Source organism: Misgurnus anguillicaudatus, chromosome 9, assembly GCF_027580225.2.
Source record: "Misgurnus anguillicaudatus chromosome 9, ASM2758022v2, whole genome shotgun sequence".
Taxonomy (NCBI): domain Eukaryota; kingdom Metazoa; phylum Chordata; class Actinopteri; order Cypriniformes; family Cobitidae; genus Misgurnus; species Misgurnus anguillicaudatus.
In genome coordinates this window covers 35,962,373-35,989,221 of record NC_073345.2, presented here as the reverse complement: position 1 = coordinate 35,989,221, position 26,849 = coordinate 35,962,373, and the positions used below count along the sequence as shown (strand labels likewise).

The following is a 26,849-nucleotide window of genomic DNA, read 5'->3' as shown; positions in this document are numbered from 1 at the left end:
GAACCCAATAGATCTCGTCCTGACATGTCAATCGTTTCTCACTATGATAATGTGCAGTGATGGTGAACGGGTGGGTGATAAACATCATAACGGTGATCAGATTGTGCCTGTATTGACCAGGCAGTCAGCATTCATTTCTAGAATTCTAATCTCTGAGACGGCTTACACGCTGCTACGCACTTTAAACACAAATGTACAAGCTTGTGAAGTCTCTGTGCGCTGGGACAAGCACAAGTTTAACCAGTTAGTGTATAAAAACTACAACAACAGACTTATGAGATTTGCCTTGTATAATCTGTAATATGACACATCAGATCATTCCACTTTAATCTGATTACATTTCAGTCAGATTATTATCAAAATATAAAATATACATCTGTCAGAAAAAGCTAATACTCCATGTGAGCGAGATTATTTCACATGAAAGGGACACAATGTCCAGAGGACATAACACGAGGAGTCCATTCTCATCTGAAATTAAAGAGACGTCCAGTGACACCCAACAGACACGCAACAGAGAGAAAGAGAGATGGTGAGACAGAAAGGCTTTTCACACTGTGCCCAACCCTGGGTTATCTTCGTTCCAAACTCTGCGTTTAACCCTAGGTTAATAAATTAAAAGCGGGGTTATCCCTGAAATTAATTCTGGGTTATGAAACCCTGCTAGCCCTGATTTTGTGGGGTTAACCCTGCATTGCGCTGCCAAATGCATTACGTTGTGAAAGGAAGCAGTTATAATGTCCTGACTCGATGGACAGCCAAGCAGAAACTGAACAGCACATACCTCATATCACCATCTGTCTACTGAAAACACCCCAATTTAAATAAAAATTACATCCCTGGAGACTTAAAACAGCCAAAGGGCTTTTCACACTGGAAAGAGTTAACCCCAGGTTATTTTAAACCCAGAGGTTAAAGGAATCCTGGGTTATCTGTTTCAGGTTTCACATTGTTCATATTTAACCAGGGGTTAAGAGATAACCTTGGGTATTCATAATCTGATGTTCACACTGATTATAACAGGATTAATTTCACACAAAGATAACAGGATTAATTTCAGGGATAACCTCACTTCTAAATAACCCAGGGTTAATTTCAGGGATAACCTCACTTCTAAATAACCCAGGGTTAATTTCAGGGATAACCCTGCTTCTAAATTACAAGTGTGAAATAATCCTTAACCCGAGGTTAAAAGCAGGGTTTAGAACAAAGATAACCCATGGTTAATTTCAGGTATAACCTCACTTCTACATAAACCTGGGTTAATTTCAGGGATAACCCTGCTTCCAATTCACAAGTGTGAAACGATCCCCAACCCGGGGTTAAAAGCAGGGTTTTAAACGAAGATAACCCAGGCTTAAGCGCAGTGTGAAAAGCACTAAAGAGGTTGAGACAGAGACACTAAAACAGAAAGTAAGAGAAATATCCCGAGGGAGTTTCTAAGATGTTCAATTGTTTTTGGCATAATATTATGCATTAGCAGAGTTTTCCAGGTAATTTCTATGGTGTTGCAATGCAGTTGGTGTGTTTTGGTTTTTTATTATCATCATGGTGCTATGAGGTTGCTAGGCCGTTGCCAAATAACTGGAATTCAATCCAAGTTAGTGTCTTTAAACACCCACAACTAGTAGCCAAACCGTCAAGATATCACGTCCAGTTTCTGTCTCTGAGCGACAGATGAGCACAGATAATGAGACGAGAGCGAGTCTCATTGAAACAGGTGTGAGCGGATGATCTTCTCAATTCACATCCATGTTAATTTATGAGGTGAGACCTGCCCATCGCTTCTTTCCAAAGACAAAGATAAATACAACAGGAACCAGACAAAAGAAGCTCAAATAAAGCTGGCTTCAGTAGAAATATTAAAAGCACTTGTTTGGGTTCAGTGTTGTAACAACAGTCACATAATTCAACAAAGAGATGTTTAAAGGGTGTGTAGTACACGTGTAGTGTTTATGGGATTAAATGGGTTTTGAGTTCATCCTTCGAAGGAAATTAAGCAATTATTTTACATGTCTGTTTATGGAATTATGCGAGTTTGGTCTTAAGTCAGTTCTGAAATACAGAACAGAGGTTTTTTTGGAAATTCAGTGTTACACAACAAATCATCGTCTGTGGACAATAACGACAAACCTGAGGTGACATCGCAAAAGAAAGAAAAAACCTGGCCGACGAGAAACGCTAAAACAACAGCAGATTTACTGGAAGAAGGCGCCAGACACACCCCTGTTATATGAAGATGTGCTGGGACTTGAGGACCATGCAACACACACACACACACACACACACACACACACACACACACACACACACACACACACACACACACACACACACACACACACACACACAGAAAAAGGGTGAATAGAGGATGCCAGAATGAAATCTGAAGTAACTGACAGGTGCACAGATGATACTACAGATATCATCAGGAGAACAAAAAGAACTAACAACTATTAACAGGGTTAAGATGCAAATGAGACTCATGTTATAGAGTTTATTCAGCAATAACAGCTGCTGCAAGAAGAGATCATAGAGGAATGAGAGACAGAGAGAGGATGGTGATGATGGTAAATAATGCCAGTGGGGCAGGTCGAGCTGGTTATCTGTGATATTTTAGACCTCACCACAACATGAAACACATAATTTGTGTTTACACAGAGATCAGTATACATCACACACACACAATGAATTGCTGCACTGCTGTAAAATATGCTGGGATCATGCTGTGTCATTTTTGTGTCTCTACAATCAACAAATTAAACTGAAAAAAATCTTTTACTCCAGCTTTTTAGGGATGCACCAATTTATAAACCTTAAATCGGTATCGGCAGATAAAAGCAATTTTTCTCATTATAGATTATTTAAAAACAGCTGATGATCCATGCAGATTATATTCTGCCAATCAAAATGAGCTGAAACTGTGCGATTATTTTGTATTGGGTCGTAATGACAACAGAAATGCAGTTTTAACGTTGTGCACTTCTGGGAATTTACAACATAATCATTTGAAACAAGGAGTAAAAAGCAAAACTATGGATTTCTATCAGTATCTGCAGCTGTCATCTGAATATCAGTATTGACACAAATATTTTTTATCCGTGCACCTTTTTTTTACTACACTCTTTATGCAGTCAATCTCGATGCCCGTGCATAATCATCTAATGCATGTGTGTATCATCATATGGGTGATTCTCACAAAACCATTGAAACCCCACGGCACTAATGACTTTAGCTTTAAAATGTGTAATATAGTAACATTAAAAAGCATCAGAATTAACACAATACTGTGTTCTACCTTGCACAATGTGTGATTTCAACATAAGAATTTATAATTGTAAATTTTATCTCATTTTCTGCTGAAATTCTCATTACCGCAATGTGTCCGGCTGTGTTTGAACATGCGTTATGTTGTAATTTAATCAAATTAACACAAAAATATTAAGAAAAAAAAAATGGATGTTTTGCTAGACTACTTTAGATAAAAAAAATATTTACTGAATATTCATGTATAATAATAATGAAGAAAAATTAGGAAAATGATGTGTCCATGCCTGATGTTCTCATCCTCCGCAACACTTTTTGAGAACAGTTTAAGCACACATACAGAATTTTAATAAAGTTTGATTTTGAGTGACCAAGCACATGGACCAGTTACTTCAAGATGGCTACCAGGTAAGATCATTTATTTAGAGTTAATTTGAAATATTGTCTTGTCAGAATGCTTACACGACATTTTGATTATCATTACCGCAACAGATGCTTATTAAATGTTAATTTTATTAATAGAAGCATAATACTTTGATTTTAAATGCATGTGCAGAATCTCCAAATTATGTTCTTTCAGGTTTGTCATGTCATTTTGAAAATATGTCAGTGTTGATGTTTTCTGACTGTTGCGGTAATGAGATTATGTTACAAAACGTGTTAAATGATAAGTAAAAGTTTTTAAATTAATGTTCCCACTTACTCCAGACTTTGTTTTTCAATGTCTGGTGGGAAAAATAGTAAATTTAAGCAATTTTTACATTTTCATGCTTGACATTTTTAAAACCAAGTTTTCGTGAGAATCACCCATATTCATACTGTATGTGAACACAAGTTTAACAAAAGGTTTCCTCAGCTTTCAGTAAATCATTAACAAAGATGATGTCATTACAGAATGCTTATTTATTTTTTTAAACCCCGATTTGCATATTTCAATATATCTTTATTTGATTTAGCTAGAAGCCTGCTAGACATTATGAAATGTTTATATTGCGTGTGTTTGTGTACTCACTGTTGTGTTCTTTCAGACTGATGTTACTCTGATCAATCTCTTCTTGTCAGCAACACACTGTTAACAAACACAAAAACAATAGAAAAGATTCATCATGAGATTCAGTCTCTATATTAGACAAAGTACAGACGGACAACTGATGTGTTAATGTGTTGACTGAATCTTCACGATGAACAAACACACGTGTCCAGAGATTTCAAACACTTATGGACAGAATCACTGTGACTAATGGACTGAGATGGAGTTGGACTTCAGAGATTTCCAGTCACAGATGGGACGGTGTGATGTTTCAATCTGTCTGATCACAACACATCTCACTTGCTTTAACCAGAACATGGATTTATTGCACAAACACACACGAAGCATCATACGTGGACACATTCAGTCGAGGGCTAAATGGCTGCAGGAATCCCTGATGTATGAAATTTACCTCATGAATTAATAATGTGCGTGCATGCAACAGCATTTAAATATGCACTAAACTACTCATCAATTCTGAGTCTGAAAAATAGAGTCAATAAAAACACAGAGGATTGTTTCAGAATAGCACACGAGAGAGAGACGGCCGCCATGATTCACTCCCAACTCACCGCAGAACATAGCAATGATTTTGTGATTCATAATTCATCATGAGAATCTGCTGCAACAAGCCAGACATGTTCAGCCAAAACATTTCTGCTGATGTCTGGAGGCTCGGAGACAGTCAGGTACTACAGACAGATGGATGTCAGACAGACAGATGGACAGACAGGACTCTGGTAAAGTTTGGAAGAGCATAATTAGGGTTGCCAGGTTTTCACAGCAAAACCCAAGCAGAACTAGCCCAATCGCATTTCAAGGGTAAAATTGGCGTTTTTGGTAAAGCTTATCTGCTAAAATTCATATTCCCAGGGCTAAATCTCTTATTTTTGGGGTCGCTTTAACCCACAGATATAAAAACCAGCCCACGGCAACAGTATTAAAGTAGCCCAATTCCGAGGGAAAACTACAGACTTGGCAACCCTGAGCACAAAACTATAGTATCATTTCTGCTGTACCGCACACGATATGTGCATTTTTTAATAGCAGACTGCATTACTTCTCGTAACATGATTCATTAACATCAACTAGAATTTACAGCATCTTTCTTCAAAGACTAACCAAAAATAAAACACGATTTATACACAACAACTGTGGTTAAAATGCAAAACAAATGTCGAAATAAAACTTTCTATTTCATAAGGAGGACAACAGTGTAACAGACAACATCTGTTGGAAAAATGAAACAATATGAGTTATGCAACAATGTGCACCGTTTTCACATACTGAACTGTCATCTCCCACAATGCACCGGGATTGATGACGAACACTGATGACATCATCTGTCAGTCTATGAGAATATTTCGACGGCACATTTAGCCAAAAGCTCTGTAATCATTAAGACTGTTAAAGAAAAAACACACAGAGGTCATCAAGAAGATACACGAGATCATTCAGAGCCCGAAGCCTGTTGTGGGAAACACAAACACACAACAACCTGTGATGATATCCCACATGTAAAACTCACGTCTACAACAGCGAGCCCCCTAACGTCACATTTCCCTGGACAAACATCAGGAAAACATTTCTTATTTACAAAACGAAATGAAACATTTACAGAAACATCCACAGGTGAGATCATTGACTTTACCTTACAAACAAGGACGGATGTCTGCAAACTGCTGAGCTTGTTGTTTTAGTTGACAACAGTGTTTGAGTTTGTTGCTGTGTGTGACCCCCCCAGTATGTGTGTGTATGTGCATGCATGTGTATGAGCGTGGATGCATGCAGGCGTGTATGCGTGTGCGTGCATGCATGCATGCATGCATGTGTGAGTTCCACCACACTGGAGAGAGACAGACTAACATTTGCTTTACATTAAAATTAATATGCATTCATAAAACACACCAGCAGTACAAAAGCAGAATCTCCTAACATGGTCAAACCAGACAGTTTTACATTACTGAGAGACTTTTACCCAAGCGAAACCAGGATCAAGGTCACATTCCTGCTGAAATCCCTGTTTGCCAATAAAACTGTCAGTAACTCCAGAGTTCAACATTAAAACAACAGAAGAGAAAACAGACAGACTGACTGACAATCATCAATCCTCTCACTTCTATACTGTAACACATAGACTGCAAAAAATAAATATGTCTCAGTATTTTTAAGGTATAATTCAGATACATTTACTTGAGAAGCAAAATTTCCTAACATAAAAATATTAAAATCAAGTGAGGTTACGCTTAAGATATTTTTACTTGTTTCAACTTGCTTGATTTTAATCATTTTTAATACTTAATCTCACTTTCAAAACAAGACATTGTTTTTTGCAATGTATGTGTGACTCTCACACAGTATAACCTGAAGCAATGTACAAAGTCTTGTGTGACAGCGTCGTTCAGGTGAAAATAATAATGCATGCTGGGATCAGGGTGTGTACGGGTGGAGCTGTTAACTCACAGCAGCAGGGTGTGTGTGTGTGTGTGTGTGTGTGTGTGTGTGTGTGTGTGTGTGTGTTGCAGCATGGGTGGAGTTGTTTAAAATGTTGATCAGTCAAGTTTAAAGAGTTGAAGAGCTCACGATTATGAAACACACGGACTCAACCCAACTTTCCCTTCTCCTGTCAAAAACACCTCCTCATTCCCACATAACTCCTCATTAAGGTGCTGCAATACTTTAATCTTCTGCCATCATGAGAAAATGAAACCTGGTTTATCATTACAAAGCCAACACTCATGAACTCATTCAGATCATCATTAATATTCAGCGTTGTGTTTATGGTTCTCAGAATCACACAATGAGTAATATAAATAACAATAGCAGCAGACTCATCTGTCACGCGTCAGTCAAGTGTTGCTGTGGACACTGTGGATTGGTGGTGGCGAGACGTTTTTAGTTATTTCTTTTTTTGACCTTCAGAAGTTACCTGCCTGCAGGGTTAAACTGCTAACTCGTTTTATTTCTGAGAACCAGTGAGGTCACAGCAAATGTTATTTGACCAGAACTAGTGCTTTTAGGAAACATTACTGAATACTCAAGCTGTATTTAGATATCAAATGTATTCTCTCTTTAATGAATCTTGCAGATTAAGACCAGAAATGCATATTAAGAGAGTGAATGGCAATCTGATTTCATGTTGGTATAATATGAAATTAAAATCTTATAAAGTGCATCACGTTCCTGTCTACAGACAGAATTTTTTTGGGATATAATATAGAAGCTGCCTACTTAGCATTTCTAAGTATAACAAGTGAAAAGCAAAACACGCCATTAATCCCGATAAATATATATGCAATATATTCAAACATCTCTCAGATCATTCTTGAAACCAGAGGCACCGTCCAACATTGAAATCCATCAAGTTTTTTTTCCTGCTTGTCGATATCCAGTCACTGCCTCCTCTATGGCATACATTCCTGTTGCTATGACGACGTGACTCTTTCCATTGGAATTCCATATTAAAGTCACTCAAATTCCAAACACACCCTGAATGTTGTTGCTAGGAGACTGCAGACGCTGTTGCTCGGTGAAATGTGACAATCTTACAAATGTGATTTGGAAAGAAAAGAGTCAAAGTTCAAAGTATCAAACATCTGGGATCTTCAGTTTTTCCATGAAGGAAAGTCCAGTTAATCATTACTAATACAACTGAACAACACAGATAAGTGATTTAAAACGACCCCGCTGGAAATAAACACAATTTTAAAGTGGTGAAACTTACAAATCAACAGTGTAGATGCGTCACTAGCTCCGTTTCCATTGCAGATTCGCGCAAAACTTTAGCATTATTTTCTAAATGTCGGCATTCACATTAATCAAGTTTACATGCAACCAAATAATACGTTTGTAATCATCAATCGTATCGAAAAGTCTTCATGTAAACACTTTAATGAATATGATTGAGGACAATCGGATGCAAATTTGGATCGTATTGAAGGGGGTCCGATCTGTGATCCGATCTGCAGAAGAAAAGTATGCATGTAAACACGTGAATCACAGTATTTTCTCAATCGGATGCAAAAATACCATGTGCAAATGCGCAGAACATTTGTGCTCCAAGTTCTTGTATTATATTTACCTCTTATCACATGATTCTCCTCACAGAAACACGCCATAGCAAGGCAATAGCATCACGCATTATTAAGGTAACGTTAATGGGGTCACGTGCTGTACACACAGCGTTTATGTATACTTTTAAAACATTAGGCTACTTAAAGCAATAAAATAGCTTAGTGCCGTTTGAAAAGTGTGTTTTCATTACCTATATCTGAAAACTCCTTAAGAATAACTTTATCCAACTCGATTTTGACTTCCAGAGATAAAGCGTGAACTCGACTAGAAATGCTGTCCGCAGCGCAGCGTTGTCAAGTCTCTGCTTTTTTCGACTTTAGATTTGAGCTACTGTTTAAATTGTTTCCACCAGTTGTTTTTTTTCTGTGGGTTAAAGATTAAATTATTTCGTTGATTAGTTATTGGTATTTGGGCTGTTAATAGTCATCAGGATGCTTTTGGACTAGTTTTGAACGTCCATTTGGATGGTTTTGATATGCGAAACCCTGGCTGTGCGCTTGCGCAGACTTTCGGTTCGGATTATATATAATGTACATGTAAACAAACATTTTAATCTTTAGGGTGCATGCAAACTGTATCACCGTAACCTTCAATCATATTAAATTTGGTCGGACTTACAAAATTTTGTGCATGTAAACATAGCCAATGATATGCAACTAGGGCTGCGCGATAAATCGCATGTGATAGTCATGCGCATCTTGCAAGTAAAGCTGGTTCATTGATTAGTAGTAAATCACCATCACCTTCACTGACAATGGGGGCAATTTCGGGGCAGTATCGCCTGCGATATGTATGCGTTATGGCCCATCTTGACAGTGTACTACACTGCCCTACAAAGGCAAAAGGCAGTAGCTTCGTTTTTGGTCAAAAATTACTTATTGATATTTTTGAGACATTAAAGACCTTCTTTATTATTTGCATTAGTATCTTGAGTCAATTTTATGTTTTTTTTTCAAGAAAATAAAAATAAAGAAGAAATTAACTGACAACTGAAAGTCTAAACTTTAAAGTCATTTTTCTCAGTTAAGGTCTTTTGTAGGGCAGTACAGCTTAGTGTAGTAAATGCTGCTCCATCTGAAAGCAGGTAATGGCGATTTACTATTAATCAAGGAATCGGCTTTACTGATGATATACGCATGACAATCACATGTGATTTATCGAACCATTCAGCTCCAGAAAATGGCTTAAGGATATTTATTTATATTGCTGTTCTTCAAACCTTTCCAGGTATTTTCATGATAATAAAGACTATGTATAATGATTATGTTTGACAAGTGTTCCTTTTTCAAATGGATGTTATACTGTAAACGACTCAAACTAACAGTGATTTCAGATTGATAAGAACTTGCCGATCAAAAGCCGTAGTACATGAAATAGCTGTGAATAATATCCGCTGTGCGATTCAGAATAGTTATTATTAGTGTATATCGGCATTTATCGGTGCACCCCTAGAGTAGACAAGACATGTATTGAGGTGTTTCTGGGAGGTTTTAGTACTGTGTCATATTCAAATAACAATCATGTGACGTATATAAGGCTACTAACCGAAAGTATTATATTAGAATTGAATATGCTTTATTTAATTCAAATTTAAAGTTTTGAAATGTTGTGTGTCGTACATTTTATTTGGGGGGCATGAAGGGATGCACCGCACACAAAGGGGGCCGCACACCAAAAAAGTTTGAGAACCAAGACTGTTATTACAGATAAACTAATCAAGAGAAAGAGAGTTAAAGGACAACTCTATTTATCTCTACTAATGACTAGAAATAATTAACTTGTTCCAACGCTGACGCATCTAAAGCATTAAATGTGTTTTCAGTAGTGTACAGAGACACAGTTTAAAGCATATCCATAGTTTATATGATTTAATCAAAGTATTGCTTTCAAATAAACAAGATAATCTGTTAATCTCTTGAGATGCAGAAGTTAAATAAACATCAGATAGACAATTCAGAGATAATTACTCAGAGCTGAACAATTGGCCAATGATTAGAGAGACACTTGAACAGATTAAAGTTTACAACTTCAGCCATCATCACTAACCAATAATCTGAGTGTTACAAAGACATCCCATTGATTGATTAATAGCAGATCACCTCAACTTTAAACAGATTATGCTAATATAACCCTCACCATTCAATAAAGTGTTTGTTCAGACAGTTAATAATTATTCTTTTATAAGCAATCACATCATCTAAATCCAGGTTTTTAAAGATGACGGATGACTTGTTGACACACAGATTTAAGAGCTGGCATGATAAATTCTTCCGGGAATATGTTTGACTTCAATAAAACAATGGATTATTACAGCTGACTGAAAGTCTTAATTCATGCAAAACACACACAAAGAAAGAAACAACCAACAAAACCCAAGAATGAATTTAAATGTCTAGACAGAGGAACAAAAATCAAAGCATATCATCTCAGTCTGTAATGAAATAGACAATCATGCATCAGTAGCTGAATGTTACAGATGAGAATCTCACATCACCAGCACCTGATCTCAGACCAGCGGAAGTCTCTTGACTGAAAAAGTTAACTTTGTGAGCTCTAAAACAAACTTCATCTCAATTAAACCCCGATGTGCAGCTTCATTACGGCAGCGGCAGAAGCCCAATCAAGAAAAAAATAATTGCTGATCAAATATTGGGCGCTCGCCCAGCTTTGGGTTGGAGCGCCGAGCTCAGATTCTTCAGGGAGCCGGAAAAATACCAGACAACCGACTTCTCATGCAAATCAGACCGTAATGAAAACCGAGAGTGCAGAACAATGAAGGACTGACAGATGACTGAAACACACACGCGTATATGGTGAACTATCCAACTCAAACTTTCATCCGAGAAGTTCATGACACTTTAAGGTGCGGCTCATCTTAAACTAATACATGTAAAAAAGCCAAAGACAACTTACAAGAAATCCTGACAATACTGGAGGTGATGATGATCATCCACACCCTGCTCTTCAGCCCAGTAATGTTCAAATACAATAACATTCACTTACTGCATCTCATGCCATGAATCTTCAAGAAGCCAGATGAAGCATAGTTAGCATTCAGCGCTGTGGTTGTATGGTGCCATTTCTGATAGCACGGTAAAACACGGTAATACCTGTAGTTTAACAATGCAGGAAAACCAACCTATTATTGCACATTCAGCAAAACATCATGTTAAGCAACATGAATCAGGACACCACCCTATCCCTCAACATGGAAAGGAACCGCCGTTCCCTCAGGTGAACACACAAAAAAACATACATAAAGCACACTGATATAAACACACAATAAATCACACGCAGTACAACTCAAACGCTTGTGTTTGTCCAGATTTTACGCAACTATAAGTTAAACTAACACAGCTTATTTTTTTAATTGATGTTACTAAATCACCAACATTCATATACAATACAATTTATATAAATGCATTTCTGCATGAGATTGAAAAATAACTCAACTGTACTGCAGGCATTAATGAAATGTCAAGATGTGATGAAGAAACGCTGTGTCAGACTGCCTAAATAGATTCTGTTGTATGATGATAAAACTCACTAGAATGACAAACTCCTGAGACATTCAGTCCTGGGCGTATGTTTGTATGTATATGAAAAACAGAAAGGCGACACCTTCATTCTGAACATACTTCAGCTGAAAGTTCTCATGCAGCGACATTCAAACTCAACTCATGTTGTGATGTCTGCTTCCTCAGATCTTACCTGTGCACTGCCGACCACCATATAACCCTGATTCATGCATTTATTTAGATACTTACAAAATACATTTTTCATCGACTCTCATCTGTAATGTCTGTTAGTAGGATCTCTTGACAGAAGTGCAATATAATCTACATACCTATATTATCAGTGGTGTATAAAGACCTTACATAATCAACTGTATTGTTTTTATTACCTTACAATGAGGCGTTTTATTTAGATACACCACGGGTCTTATGGAAGTCGCCGTCATGATTCTACAGTAGCGCTAAATGAACTAGAGAGCTTGTTTCGTCCCTACGTTTCCTCAAACGATGACATGTTTGTCCTGTGGCGGCTAACGTATGCGTTTTGAAATTGAGGGTTGAGCAGTTGATTGCAATTTGCAATCTCACCACTAGATGCCGCTTAAATTTACACACATCACCTTTAACTCATATTGGTCCCTATAAGGGTCTTATCTAGTGAAACGATCATCATTTAAAAACAAAAAACTTTTAAACCACAATTTCTCGTCTTGCATTAGCTGTGTGATGTGCCAGCGTGACCTTTGCATTACGTAATCACGCTAAAAGGTCATGCATCACATATGCGAAACTACCGCTCCACAAGTGTAGAGAAAGAGGATCGTGCAGACGTTGTTGTTGTGGATTGATACTTATTAATGTCTTTGTGTCAGTTTATTTTTTTTAAAAGTCAGCAAGTGTGCGTTTCACATATGTAACACGTCACTTTTTGACGTGACCACGTAATACGTAAGGTCACGCTGGCCGTCACATGGCTAGTTTAAGGCGAGAAGTTGTGGTATAAAAATATTTTTTTGGTGAAAATGACGATGGTTTTGCTAGATTACGCCTCAGTTGGGATCGTTTAGAGAAGCCGCATTAAAACTGTAAACAGTTAAGGTCACCTAAAGTCCACTATATGGAGAAAAATCCTGGAATATTGGAGAAAAAAATCTTCTCGACTGAACAAAGAAAGACAAACAACTCAGATGACATGATGATCAGGATTTTTCTTATAAAAATTTTATGTATGTATGGTAAATATAGCATGTATATTGTCAATCACTCAAGTGAATTCTATTGAATTTGAGCTTTTAATAGTGAAAGAATACACGACGTACTGCCGCCCTGCAGTAAAGACAATGTTACATTGTAACACTTTCATCAAAGCACAGCTACATAAATATGACTCAACCGTTGGTCGCCATGGCAACATAATGGAAAGTTTTAATAAGCGGATCACGTAACATTAAAAATGATTGGCACGTCACTGAATGAGCGTCAGGGTGGTACACATACCTGGGAGTTTGTCTCCCCGAGGACAAACGAATGAAAAAAAAGAAAACATTCCTAACGACACGCATCATTTCCTCTCGACAAGACACCTGACCAATCACGGTAAAGTATCTATAACTAGTTGATCTGGCAAATTTCCATCTCGGCATTACCACCGAGTCAAAACGAAATCAAATGTTTCCCACTGGATAAACTAGTTTAAATCTAAAAGGTTATAATTCATATTTATAAATAAACATACAGCACCAGTCAAAGGTTTGGATGAACCCACTGTGATTCATTTCCACATCTTTACAATAAAATCAAATCCATTAAATAACATAAAGTGAGGTATTAATAGTGACTAAAACTGATATGAATATTTATTCACTAAACTTCAGTAAAAGCCTTTAGATGAAAAGATCATGGGAAACATAAACGTTGTCTAGTGTGTCTAAACGTTTAACAGGTTCTGTATGTAAACACAGCTGTATATATAACTGTACACACACACACAAATACTGTATAGTGTTCATCTGTAACAATCATAGTTTTTATCAGCTCATCTACTCTGTCAGGAATTCTGCTGGTAAAATTCAAGTCCTAACATCACACTTTAAATAAACACAATGGTTTGCTTTAAAGGTTTTGATATCATTCAGTTTAAAGTACCGACTGTTTTAAATGTAAATAAAATACGAATGACATATAAACAGTAAAGTGTGAGTCCAGAGAGAGAAATAAAAAACACCCTGCAGAGACATTAACAAACATTTTTCTGTCTTTCTGTAATTATTCTGAGACAATGAAGCCGCTCCTGTTTCTCTTGTTGCTGCTTTTGTCCCCGTGAACACCCAACACATCAATACTGAAGCTTTAGAAAGACTCTTCCAGTTCTGCTGGTTCATGTCAATAAACACTAAAACAATCATAACTTTCACCTCTCGGGCAGGTCACATTCTCCTGTCACAGAATCACTCTTACATACCGGACACAGTCAGAATCAAACTCACACTGTCAAAACTTTCACGTGTCATGTAAAGTTATAAACAAGTTATTTAAAGTTTAATCTTTGCAAAAAATGTGCTTGCATCTGATAACTGGTTTACTGGCCTTGTCAAAATAAAGGTACTGTGGTGTACCATGTTGATCCCATGGTAAGCTGCCATATACCATGGTACTAAATGTCAGTGTTTTACATTGTAGCAGCAAACTTTACATATTAATAGTTTAACACCACAGTAACGCTGTTATACTTGTCTAAAACAGAGTATTTTAATAAGAAATTGACACAAAATTACTATGGTACTGCTGGTATTTTGTAAACAGTCAGACCAGGTGTCACCAGACTTTAGACTTTTACTTTTACCTTTCAGTTAGTTTTGTTATTAACACATATATCTTTATCAGTCTTAATCGGAAGTAATCAGTGCTGTTTACTGCATTTTGATCATAAAGACCTCTGTTCACAGATCAGTCTGGAAACCGTTTTCACACAAACACACGCGACAGAAGTCAGTCAGTCAGTCAGTTATCTTTAGTGATCAAATTCAGTGCGTATCGACTAAACCAGCGAGTGAAATAAAGTGAAATATATTTACCGTTCAGTTCGATCCGAATCAGCCTCCTCGCGTGCTGCACAGGTGTATCTGACCCTACTGAAGCGCGCGGTGACTTTCACACCTGGGCGGGTTACCTGCGTGAAGATGGGCGGGGTCACCTTACACACCTGCGCTAGAATCTCACTGAACCACGCCTCTCAGAAACACGCGGCCCGGTCCTTAATGAAACATAACGTTAATCCAGCTGTTTAACTGTGGTAAATCGGATGTGATTTCTCTCCATATTTGGCAATGTTTTTTTGTGTGACGTGAACACAAACTATTTCAAGAATTTCCAGTGTTTTTATCCATTTATATAAAGGCACCAGTTTCCCAAGACCATTAAAACACTGAGAGACAGAATAAATGAGACATGTTTACACTGAGAAAATTTAACTAAATATGTGACATTTGTACAAAAGATCAGACACTGAAGCAGATGTATTAGGGGTGAAGCTCCTCAAACCACTGATCTACTGGCCTCAAATCATCATGATTTATTTATTTAATGTTTATTTGACAGGGACAAATGCATAAAACATTGCTTTATAAAAAAAAAATTCAAAGTAGATGCCATGCATACAGGTTTATAGCCAAGACTAATTTGCAACCCCTGTCCCTGGTTAGGCTTGTAAGGTTAAAACAGAGATTACAGAGTATGGGAGCAAAAATTCAAATACTTACAATAAATGCATCCCATACATAAAATAAGATGTGGGCTTAAATAAATGTAGTAATCACTATAAAAAAGAATCTAGACAAATTTAACATACAAATACATTGCGTTATCTTGTGTAGTCAGTGTTCACAAAGTTGTTTCAGTTTCAGCTATCGCTTTAAATGTGTATTAAAAACCTTGAGTCCTTTCAATGTTTTTATATCTGATGGTAAAGCGTTCCACCATTTTATGCTTCTTACTAAAAGTGATGTCTGACCAAATGATGATGCCAAGCTGATATAAATTATTAAAACATTTAATTCCCATAAATCTTTTATAAGATAATATTATTGTATATAGGATCAGCTAGGTGTCTCTCTCTCTCAATGTGTTTTTTCTTTCAAGGACTTCTTTTTCCCCTATAAGGATTTTTAACCCCTTGTGAGTCAGCTGACATTAGCTTAACTTAGAATTAAGTTATGTTACATATATGGTACATTATTACTCAAAAGTATGGTTTCATCAGCCACTGTATTTTGCTACTTGGTTGTTTTCACCTGTTTTAATCATGTAACGCTGCTTTGGAACAATTGTAAAAAGCCCTAACTTAAATAAAATTTGATTGAATTGAACCATAAATTGTGCGATTTGCTTTCTATGCTTCTCAATGGCTGTGCCGAAAACTCTAAATTGCTGCTTTTTGAGGCAGCATTGCAAGGCAGGAAGGCATCAAGGCATGTCCGAATCTAATGTTAGGATTACTTCATGTCTCCTGAGATTCCTCCATCGTCCTGTCCCACAATTCTATGCGTTTGTGCGTATGGGGAATGTGATTGGTCGAGTTCAAAAAAATAAAATGGTGGCCAAGAAAGCAGATGGAGCACAAATTTAGTGTAAATAAATTTATATTTTCAAGTTTTACACTTTTTAATTGCATTTATAGCGAGGAATTAGTAGTTTTCAAATATGCACTGTAAAAAATACTTTGCTGCCTTAAAATTTTGTTGTCAAATCAACTCAAGTCATTTCAACTTACTATTATTTATCTTGACTAGAGATGAGTTGTTATAACTTATAAAATTAAATGGACTTTTCTCAACTATATTTTATAAGTTGTGACAACTCATGACTTGTTGACAGCCAGTGAATTACGGTGAAATGCCGCCATATCCAAAAATCCAGAGGGCGCTCTCGTGCAGAAACTCAATAGCTCCAGGATACCTATAAGCAAATAGTTGTTTTTCAAAACTATTCAGGTGTTTTCATGAAAATAAAGAATATTTTGAATGATTATGTTTGATGAGTGTTGTTTTGTCAAATGCATGTTTTAAACGACTCAAACTCGCAGTGATATCAGATTGATAAGGACTTTTACTGATCATAGAGCCGTAGTACATGAAAGAGCTGTGCACAATATCGCCTTTATGATTCAGAATTGATACCGGACCGGTATATTGGTGTGTGTCATCGCTACACCCCTAAGATTGATCATATTTCCTTTATCTTAAACAGAAAACATGACGTCTAATGACTGGACTCTATATTAATATAATAATAAATTATATTTGATACTATAATAAATACATTATATTTTATATAATGTATATAATGTATATTTGAGTGATGTCACAATCATAATTCCGGATTTGCACATTTTCCTTTCTGGAAAACTGTTGGACTTTTTTGGTTCAACACAAAGAAAAGTGATTGCTTTGTATTGTAGTTAAATCTGGTTTCAAAATGTTAACATGCTTCTTTCACTTAAATGTAGGCCTGCGTTCCTGTTGAGAAAACCATAAAAAAGCACACAGATATGATAATGGATTGATTGATTATAATGGGAATTGTATTGGTTGTGATGTTATCTGGTGAATAAGAACAGAACACCAAATCTTACTGAAATAAGGGCCCGAAACAAAACATAAAGGTATTTTGTAATAGTTAGTAATGCTAACCACAAGAATTCATATTCAGCAGGTTTAAGTTGTGACATGCATCAGTTACTGTAGCTCTTCCTTCTGTATGTAAGATAACATTCAGGTATGTGCAGAAATGAACATACAATAGGAACAAACTTTTATAAACGTCTCCTATAGATTTCTATTGAAGGTGCGCAACTGTCAACACATTTATGTTTAGTTTTACAAACTGAGTTTTTAAATATTGTCTGTGCAAATCTTATGCAAGTACATTTCCTTTCAGGCAATTGTATGATCTGTATTGTATATTCGTCCCTTTTAAATGTTAACAAGATTCTTTGACTTAACTGGAACGTATAGATTTTAACGCATGCGTGTCTGTGTAATGTTGACAAAGTGTTAATAGCTCAACAAAACCTTTACTGTCACATTCTTTACTGACACATTCTGTCAATCAAACATTTTTCATACATTACAAGAAGTTCACTCATATCAATTTAACAAGTGTTAACCAACCCTTTGACCCTAACCATGTACAACCTTAACCTGTCTCTAATCTTCTGCCACACCCAGCTTTCCAGAGCTCGGCACTATTGCTGAACACATTACAACACACTTTAAGACTGCGTGACTTAGATATGAGATCACATATTACACATTCAGGTAGGCTTATATGCGTTCCACAGTGGGGAGTGGAATCCCTGCAAGCCTTTAGCCAACATGCTGAATGAGGAATAAAAAATGACTGTAAGTGAAACTTATTGTGCTTTGAAAGTATTTGTGTCCACGTCCCTCTTCATTTAACATTTACAGGAAAATATGCCTTAATTGAATTTATATGGCACACTAAAGTAATAACTGCTTTTGTGTCATCATCTCAATATCATGAATACATGATGTGTAGGTAAAAAGCACTGGAGTGTCTCACTTTCTATAACTACATCTGGACCTTCTATCAGAATATGGGCTTTGGGGGAGGTGCTTCAGTCAGAATATGGGCTCTGGAGAGGAGCTTCAATTAGAATATGAGTTCTGAGGGAGAAGCTTAAATCAGAAGTAGCGCTCATGAGGGAGGAGCTTCAATCAGAATATGGGCTCTGGGGGAGGAGCTTTAATCAGAATATGAGCTCTGAGGGAGAGGCTTTAATCAGAATATGAGCTCTGGAGGAGGGGCTTCAATCAGAATATGAGCTCTGAGGGAGGGGCTTCAATCAGATTATGAGCTCTGAGGGAGGGGCTTCAATCAGAATGTGAGCTCTGAGGGAGAGGCTTCAATCAGAATATGTGCTCTGAGGGAGAGGCTTCAATCAGAATATGTGCTCTGAGGGAGGGGCTTCAATCAGAATGTGAGCTCTGAGGGAGGGGCTTCAATCCGAATATGCGCTCTGGAGGAGGGGCTTCAATCAGAATATGGGCTCTGAGGGAGAGGCGTCAATCAGAATATGAGCTCTGGAGGAGGGGCTTCAATCAGAATATGAGCTCTGAGGGAAAGATTTCAATCATAATATGTGCTCTGAGGGAGGGGCTTAAATCAGAATGTGAGCTCTGAGGGAGGGGCTTCAATCCGAATATGAGCTCTGGAGTTGGGGCTTCAATCAGAATATGGGCTCTGAGGGAGGGGCTTCAATCAGAATGTGAGCTCTGAGGGAGGGGTTTCAATCAGAATATGAGCTCTGAGGGAGGGGCTTCAATCAGATTATGAGCTCTGAGGAATGGTGTTCAATCAGATTATGAGCTCTGAGGGAGGGGCTTCAATCAGATTATGAGCTCTGAGGGAGGGGCTTCAATCAGATTATGAGCTCTGAGGAATGGTGTTCAATCAGATTATGAGCTCTGAGGGAGGGGCTTCAATCAGATTATGAGCTCTGAGGGAGGGGCTCCAATCAGATTATGAGCTCTGAGGAATGGGCTTCAATCAGATTATGAGCTCTGAGGAATGGACTTCAATCAGAATATGAGCTCTGGAGGAGGGGCTTCAATCAGAATATGAGCTCTGAGGGAGGGGCTTAAATCAGATTATGAGCTCTGAGGAATGGACTTCAATCAGAATATGAGCTCTGAGGGATGGATGTAAATCTGGGGCAGGGGCTTTCATAACAATCTGAGCTCTGAGGGAGGGGCTTCAGTCAGAAGGAGCGCTCATGAGGGAGGAGCTTCAATTAGAATGTGAGCTCTGGGGGAGAAGCACACTTTTGAACAGCATATTTTCTATTACCTTAAAATCACAGGATGTCCTGGATCTTCAGTTTGTGTGTTGCTTAGCAACACAAAGTTTTGAGTCTTTAGTGATGCTAAATGGTTTTTCATTGGTTCACATGGTAACCGGAGACTACTCTTGTTTTTTGTGTGAAAACTGTTTTTAATACAAGAAATCAAAAAGGCAGAATGGGTGTAAAATGTATTTAAGAATGATCACAAAATGAGACGTTTATCACACAATGTCACATTAACATTGGTGTTTGTCTCCATTACACTGAGCTGATATCCAGCGGTCAAACTGAACCGAACCCAGACACAAGCATTTATATTTTTGCATCTTGCAGAAGCTTTTATATAAATCATGATATTGTGCATTTAAGATAGATTTTAGTTTCCTCACAAACTAAGTGTGCTAGTGTCACGGTGAACTAGTTAAACTACATTAACACTATCTCTTATTTTCTATCGAGTGTTTTTAGTTTTGAGTTAATGATCATTTCTATTCCCAAAATCCAATCCCATTGGTCTCACATTTTCATGTAATATCTCACATCTTATCCAGTAAGTTTCCTAACCTCTTATGTTACTGGTTTAAGGTTTGACGTTTGTTATGAGGACATTGAGAGACAAACAACTTCGATAGTCATAAAACTGTCTGGTACATGAATTAATGTAATCATTATTAAATAACATACATGCTTGTGATAATTGAGGTGAACATTGTGTCTGTAACTTACGAAGGAACCTGGAAATTACAGAAGTTCTGAGCATGATGTTCTTTCAGGAGATCAGGGAGGATCTGAGGTGACGGACGGCATGTAAACGTCACAGGATGAGAAAAATGAGGCCATGACAGAGTTTTCACATGAAACAGTGTTGTGTTGCACCTATACAGCATGTGACTCATCACGGCTCAAAACATGTTCAAACCAATGATGTCACTTTCAAAACTGGGTGTTACTGTTAGACTGTTTACAGTAAAACTATTCACTAGAGAAGATTTAAGAAGAAACAACGCAATTGCGATTCAACACAAAACAACAGACGGGTCATTCTTCAATTTGGGTGACAAATGAGAGGCAGAAATTGTAAAAATGCTTGTTTTAAGTCTAGTTTTTTGTGCATAAAACAAGCAAAGAAATCTGCCAATGGGGTAAGCAAAAAAAATTGAATTTTTTTTTAAAACACTAAATTCAAGAAAAATTCAAGAAAAATGCTTAACCCATTGGCAGATTTGTTTGCTAGTTTTATGCACAAAATCACTTAAATTTGATATTTTTGGTCTAAAAACTAGATTTATTTTCTTGGGTTGTTTTGCTCATCCAGAAAAAAACATCTTAATTTAAGAATTTTTAGATATTTTTACTGAAAACAAGACAAAAATACTAAGAAATTGTTTTTTTGAAAATCATTTTTTGCAGTGTACCTGTCGCCTTTTTTTTAAAAACATGCTTTCAAATTCAAAACAAAGCATTGAAACTTAATTTGTTTTTTATTTAAGATTCAATCTAATTAATAAATAATAGGAAAAAAGCATAAAATTAAGTTTCATGTGTGATTAAAATTCACATTAAAATACATATGGAGTTTAGTCTAATGACAGCAGATTGTTTGTGAGGAATTTATAAAATGTATTACGTTTATAAATGCTTTAAATTTAAAACAGACATATAACATTTTCACTGCTATCGCTATAAAACGGATTAATGTCAGATCATATGAAGCCAGATTAAATGTATATCATCGTATTCTTCCCTTATAGGCTAAAAAAGGCAACGATCAAAGCACCAGGTCAATAAAATGACACATTTATTGCTACAAATGTTACTGTATGTACAAGACAACATTGAACAACTACAGATGATGGAAGATGAACTTTAAATGAAACGACAGCCCTGCACAAAATCTCTTCAGATGCTGTATGATAACATAATAATTATAACAGAAAGTAAAACAATAAGAAACTTAAAATGAGAAAACAACACATACACACGCATGCATGCAGACACACAAACACACACACACGCACGCACACACACACACACACACACATGATTGTGACAGACAGCCACACATCGATCAAAAACTGTGTTAGTTTGAGTGTTGAATCGCTGTTTTTGATTGGATGATACAGATCTCTTTAAATACCTATGGCCGTCTCAACCAATCAAGCACAGCTTTGTCTAAAAATCAATGTCTTTAAATATTCAAATAAACTTTTACCTTGAAATCATTCCACAAAAAGTGAAATGCTTTTCAAGCTGACATTTTTTTTGTCTTGTTGTGTCAATGTTTCTAGTATAAAAGCATTATCCCTTAAACATATGCCAAATATAGTTTGTTTTCTTCATGTGCAGTAGACAAAAGAAGTTTTGTGAGAAACCTTGAGGCACAGGTGCATGTTTCTGCACAAATGATGAGAGGATTTAAAGGCTTTAAAACACTGAACTCAAGTTAGTTTTCCTGCACTATTTGTAGATATTTGAATCTTGCTGTTTGCTTTCCATTTGTGCTTTATCATGATTCTGGCGTTTATTTCATTTATTTTATCCTCACATCATTTAATCTTTACTGAACTGAAAGGGAGATGAAGCGTGATCAAACTTTACACGGCAAAAATGTTTTTTACTCATTGTTGTTTCCCAATAAAAATACATTGATGACAGTTTATCTTCTCATGACAAGAGGATCATCTGGTGATGAAACCGAGGCGCAGAAGCATCCACAGGCTTCTAGAACGTCTCTCTCTTTATTGAAATCACACTCAAGTGACAAAAAGAAAACGTATTTCTCCAAAAACTTGATGACACAAAGCACAACGAGCACCCATACAAACCGCAGATCTGTGCGCAAAAAACCTTACCAAAGACCAGCTGTACGATGCTGTTTGGCTCGAATAATCTTTATCCTCCATCTGAGATGCCCACGCTTCCATCGCGAAAAGATCGCTTACACTTTAGTTTTGCATTTGACTAAAAAAAGTCAGTTAATAAAAGCAATAACAAGTATGTACATTATGAACAACCAAGAGGAAAAAACATCATCTTTCCACTGCAATCATAGTAAGAAAACAACAACATGATGAGCACGAATTATTCAAACATCTTTAGCACTGGCAAAATACAACTTCAGATGTTCAAAACCGACCCAAAGGACAAAAACACCAGCGTGTCTGAAGCGATACAGATGTACTACACCTTTAAATACTGTATAGGGTTTTGTTGGAGTGTTAAAATGATGCAGTTTGAATCTGCAAATAAGGTAAAAAAATCTGACATTTTGCATCTTGGTAAAAGCCAGCAGTTCTGAGGCCTGTGTAGCATCATTTTAAACCACCATCACCAAACAAATCCAGTTCATTCAGTGTCACCGGTTAAAAGTGAGATCTGATTGTTGAAACGTAGGAAAGTCTGGGAATTTTGGAAACTTTCCATGGAAATGATACGGGAATATATGGGAATTGTGGCACACGGATGACGACGAGAAAGATAATGTTTGTATGTGATGCGGTTTGTAAAAATGACTGAATTAATTTCCTGTAATTCCTTTGGAATATTTCCAAAATTCCCGAGCTTTGCAACCTTAGATGACACTTATAATGTTAATCATGTATTCACCAGGTCACGTGACCGTCAGTTGAAAAAGTGATTCTATTTACACAAACCTCCTCAGAAATACAATAAAAAAATGACAATGAAATGATGAGGACGAGAAAATGATCATATCCATTTGATTCCCAACCCACAGCTTGTAAAAGAAAAATATAAACATGATGTTTTTTTGCTTTTGACCTTACTACATTTTCAATGTGACACGTTTCAACACACAATGAATTCTTTTTTCGCCTTATAACAAAGAAAAATTGTAGAAAAGAAATAACGGATACAACGCATTTTCTAAACACAAAATAACAACAGCCTACATGTAAAAATATAACTTTTACATACACAATTTCAAAATAATGGTAAGTTCGCATTTGTCGCATACAATTTACAAATGTCCGTGTTTCCCTTTTCGTCGGAGTCGTCGCGGGTTTGGCGAAAGCGGACGACCCGTCGGTCCCGCTGAGGCGTCAGAGTTCACGCTTTTACGGAAATAAAGAAACATCACTCCACGTCAACAACTTCTTCCGATCCAATGGAATCGACGCCTCTCTTTATATACTGTATATATTTATACATTTATATATAATGTTTTTTTTTAATACACATTTTTTGTCAGTGCCTCCTGTTGTTTGGGTCGATAAATCCACTGCCGATACTCAAGAGACGTGTGTGGCTTCTCATATTTTTTCTCCCTTTTTTATACCAAAGAAACCAGCACAGACAAACAATAAAAAGATTTTAAAAAAGCAAACAAACATTGTAGACGTATAAGCACACGTTTGTACTGTGGACTACAGTGGCTCAAGTATTCATAAAAGCTGCTATATTACAATGCTCAATAACAGGTGGCGACTTGGGCGGGGTTGTGGGCGGGGTTATGGGTGGGGCGGACACACCGTCTAATTACATATAAGCATACAGTACATTAAATACAGTTTATCCAAAAAATACTTTTTTTACCTTTTTACTTTTTTTTTTAAATTCCAGGCCATAAAATACCTGACTGCATAGACCTAAAGACTAACATATCCTACACTTGCATTCTAGAAAGTTCTGATAATGAGTTGTGTGATGATATGAGCTCTAAAAGGCACATCGGTTGAAGTTTAGTTACGTTAAAATTGCATCTCGGGAGGGGGTTCGACAGGAGAGATGATGTCTAGAGGGTCAGAAAAACAAAAGCAATGTCGGGCATCTTTTGCTAAACGGGGTTTGGTCATCGAGCACGTGTTTATTCTTAACCTAAACTATGACCTGTAGCTCCTTAAGGGCAAAGTTTAGTTGACTGATAGTCAATGCGTCCTACTATGAGCCCAAACCTGATCGTTGGTGGTGGAGAAACGGCCTCCGAATTTTCATTGTCAGGGTCTGCTGCTGGTTTGACGTCCCTGTCGAATTGAACTCAACAAGTACACTTTTACAGACAACAAAGATCATTATTGCAAAGGTTTGAACAATTTTGTGTAATTCTACAGCCTAATCTCTTCTTGTTGTTGATTCAAAACCCCTCTCTCTCTCTCTCGCCCCAAACTCAACATGGATCGAGTAAATGTCTTGGTCCGTTCAGACGTCCGTGAGGAGGCACAGCTACAGAAGCTCCACAGTGTGGATGAGATTGCCATTGAAATCAAAGGGCTGTTGTCACAACATGATATGTTTGAAAAATCCCACCGATGTCTGCATGCTTCAAATCTTTGTGTTTCGTACGATCGTCTTTGTTTTTTAGCAGGGAATGTTTGAAGGAAGATACAGACGACGGTCCCAAGCCGCTCCGCTGTTGTCCGTAATTTACAGTAAATCCTTACAGATGGTGTGATCCAGTTAAGAAGAGGAAACAGAAGCAGATCGATCGGATGGAAGTTTGATTGATTGATTGATTGATTGACGATCGGGGCAGAAATCAGGCCGTCAAAGGAAGTGATTGCTCATCATTTTAATGAACTCTGGCAGCTTCGACCTGAAAGACAAAGAGAAATCTTATAGTGTGTGTACGTGTAGAAACAGAAATACTACTTTAAAGAGGAAGATTATGTATGTCTGTATTATAGCTAGAATTAAATGTGCTTAATTGACAAGAATGCAAACAATCTTAATGGTTTCAGAAATGTGACCCTGTCTGTAAAATCCAGACTAAATCCATACAGCAAAAAATACATTTGATTGGCCAAAAATATATATTTAAATATATGCTAAATACATTTTGTAGAAAGTAATGCTCAATTGAATATATTTTGGAATTTGAAAATATATTTAGTTTTATCCTTTATATATCAACATATATTTTAAAATGCATTTCAAGGGCAAGCAAATACATTTTAATTTGACATCTCATATGGTAAGAATGTATTCTTTGCCAAAATATATTTTAAATGTATGCTAAATACAAATTAATTAACCTTTTTTAAAACTGTTATGTTTACAGGTTCGTAACAAAGTTTTTTTCCAATGCGACATGAATTTATTTCCTTTGATTTAAATATATGGAAGGCTAAATATATATTTTTAGTGCTTTAAAATGTATTTATTTTTAAAATAGATTTCAAAATATGCCAAAAAATATATCGGTGAAAAATTTTGCCATTTTGAAAAAAAATTTAAAATATTTTTTTGTATATTTTGAAAAATTTAAGTCTCACAAGTTTGATTTCAATCTTTGTCATTATCTTACTCGGTCAATATTAATGATATCAAGTTTATATTTTTAGTAAATTACCTTTCTATTATGTATTATGAGTTTATGTAGAGAACCGTAAATCACAAATAGATTATGATATCTTTCATATTTTCTGTAAGATATATACATGTGACGCTTACATTGTCAGATAAGGCTGAGTGTTTTTCCTCTATGTCAAAGGGAAACACGGCTTCATTTAAACCTTTAACTCTATAATTAAGTTAATAACTCATTAACAGCACCTTATAATTAACTTAGACAGGGAACACATATGAAACCTTTGAAACCTCATATCTGTTCACACCCATGATGCAATATCAACCGAGCACATTACAGCTTGTCATGCATTTTATAGCAATATAGAGTGTACAAAGACAAAACCAAACAAACACACAATAAAAAACAAAGAATCTAAAGACACTTTGGTAACACTTTACAATAAGGTTGTTTTAGTTAACATTAGTAAATGCATAAACTAACATAAACAAACAATGAACAATATAGCAATAACAATATATTTTTCAGCATTCATGTTAAAGTAGTTAATAGTGCATTAACTAATTTGATTTTAAAAATGTATTCGTAAATGTTGTGAATTGTTCATTGATATTTCATGCAAGCTAATTCGCTTACTAGTCTTAACAAATACAACCTTATTGTAAAGTGTTACCAACTATTTTAATCACACAATGCACAATAATGCACATCTCAACACAACGCTCAGAGATTTTGTGTACATGTGCCTCCTAATGTACAAATACATTCATTTCAAGAGCTTTATTCATGTTATATATATAAACAGCTTTTGTATTTTGCAACCAGAATCTGTGTAGA

General features: G+C 36.5%; 2 protein-coding genes across 22 annotated transcripts in view; both read right to left on the bottom strand.

Annotated features, from left to right (window-relative positions):
- LOC129423775 (uncharacterized) overlaps nucleotides 1-15,107 on the bottom strand; it is a 31,326-nt gene extending 16,219 nt beyond the window's left edge. Inside the window, exons 1-2 of one of the 2 annotated variants that reach the window (XM_073871631.1) lie at nucleotides 14,961-15,107; nucleotides 4,280-4,336 (exon numbers count right to left, since the gene is read on the bottom strand). The gene's annotated coding sequence lies outside the window, so the exon portion shown is untranslated. The remainder of the gene's footprint in view (nucleotides 1-4,279; nucleotides 4,337-14,960) is intronic. The other variant, XM_073871632.1, reaches the window with a different exon arrangement.
- A 6,420-nt stretch (nucleotides 15,108-21,527) lies between these two features.
- Nucleotides 21,528-26,849, bottom strand: part of tcf4 (transcription factor 4) — a 237,237-nt gene continuing 231,915 nt past the window's right edge. For all 20 annotated transcript variants that reach the window (XM_055179350.2, XM_055179344.2, XM_055179343.2 and 17 more), the window contains one exon: nucleotides 21,528-25,298. In XM_055179350.2, the coding sequence (XP_055035325.2) occupies nucleotides 25,250-25,298 (49 nt within the window). In that variant the 3' untranslated portion in view covers nucleotides 21,528-25,249. The remainder of the gene's footprint in view (nucleotides 25,299-26,849) is intronic.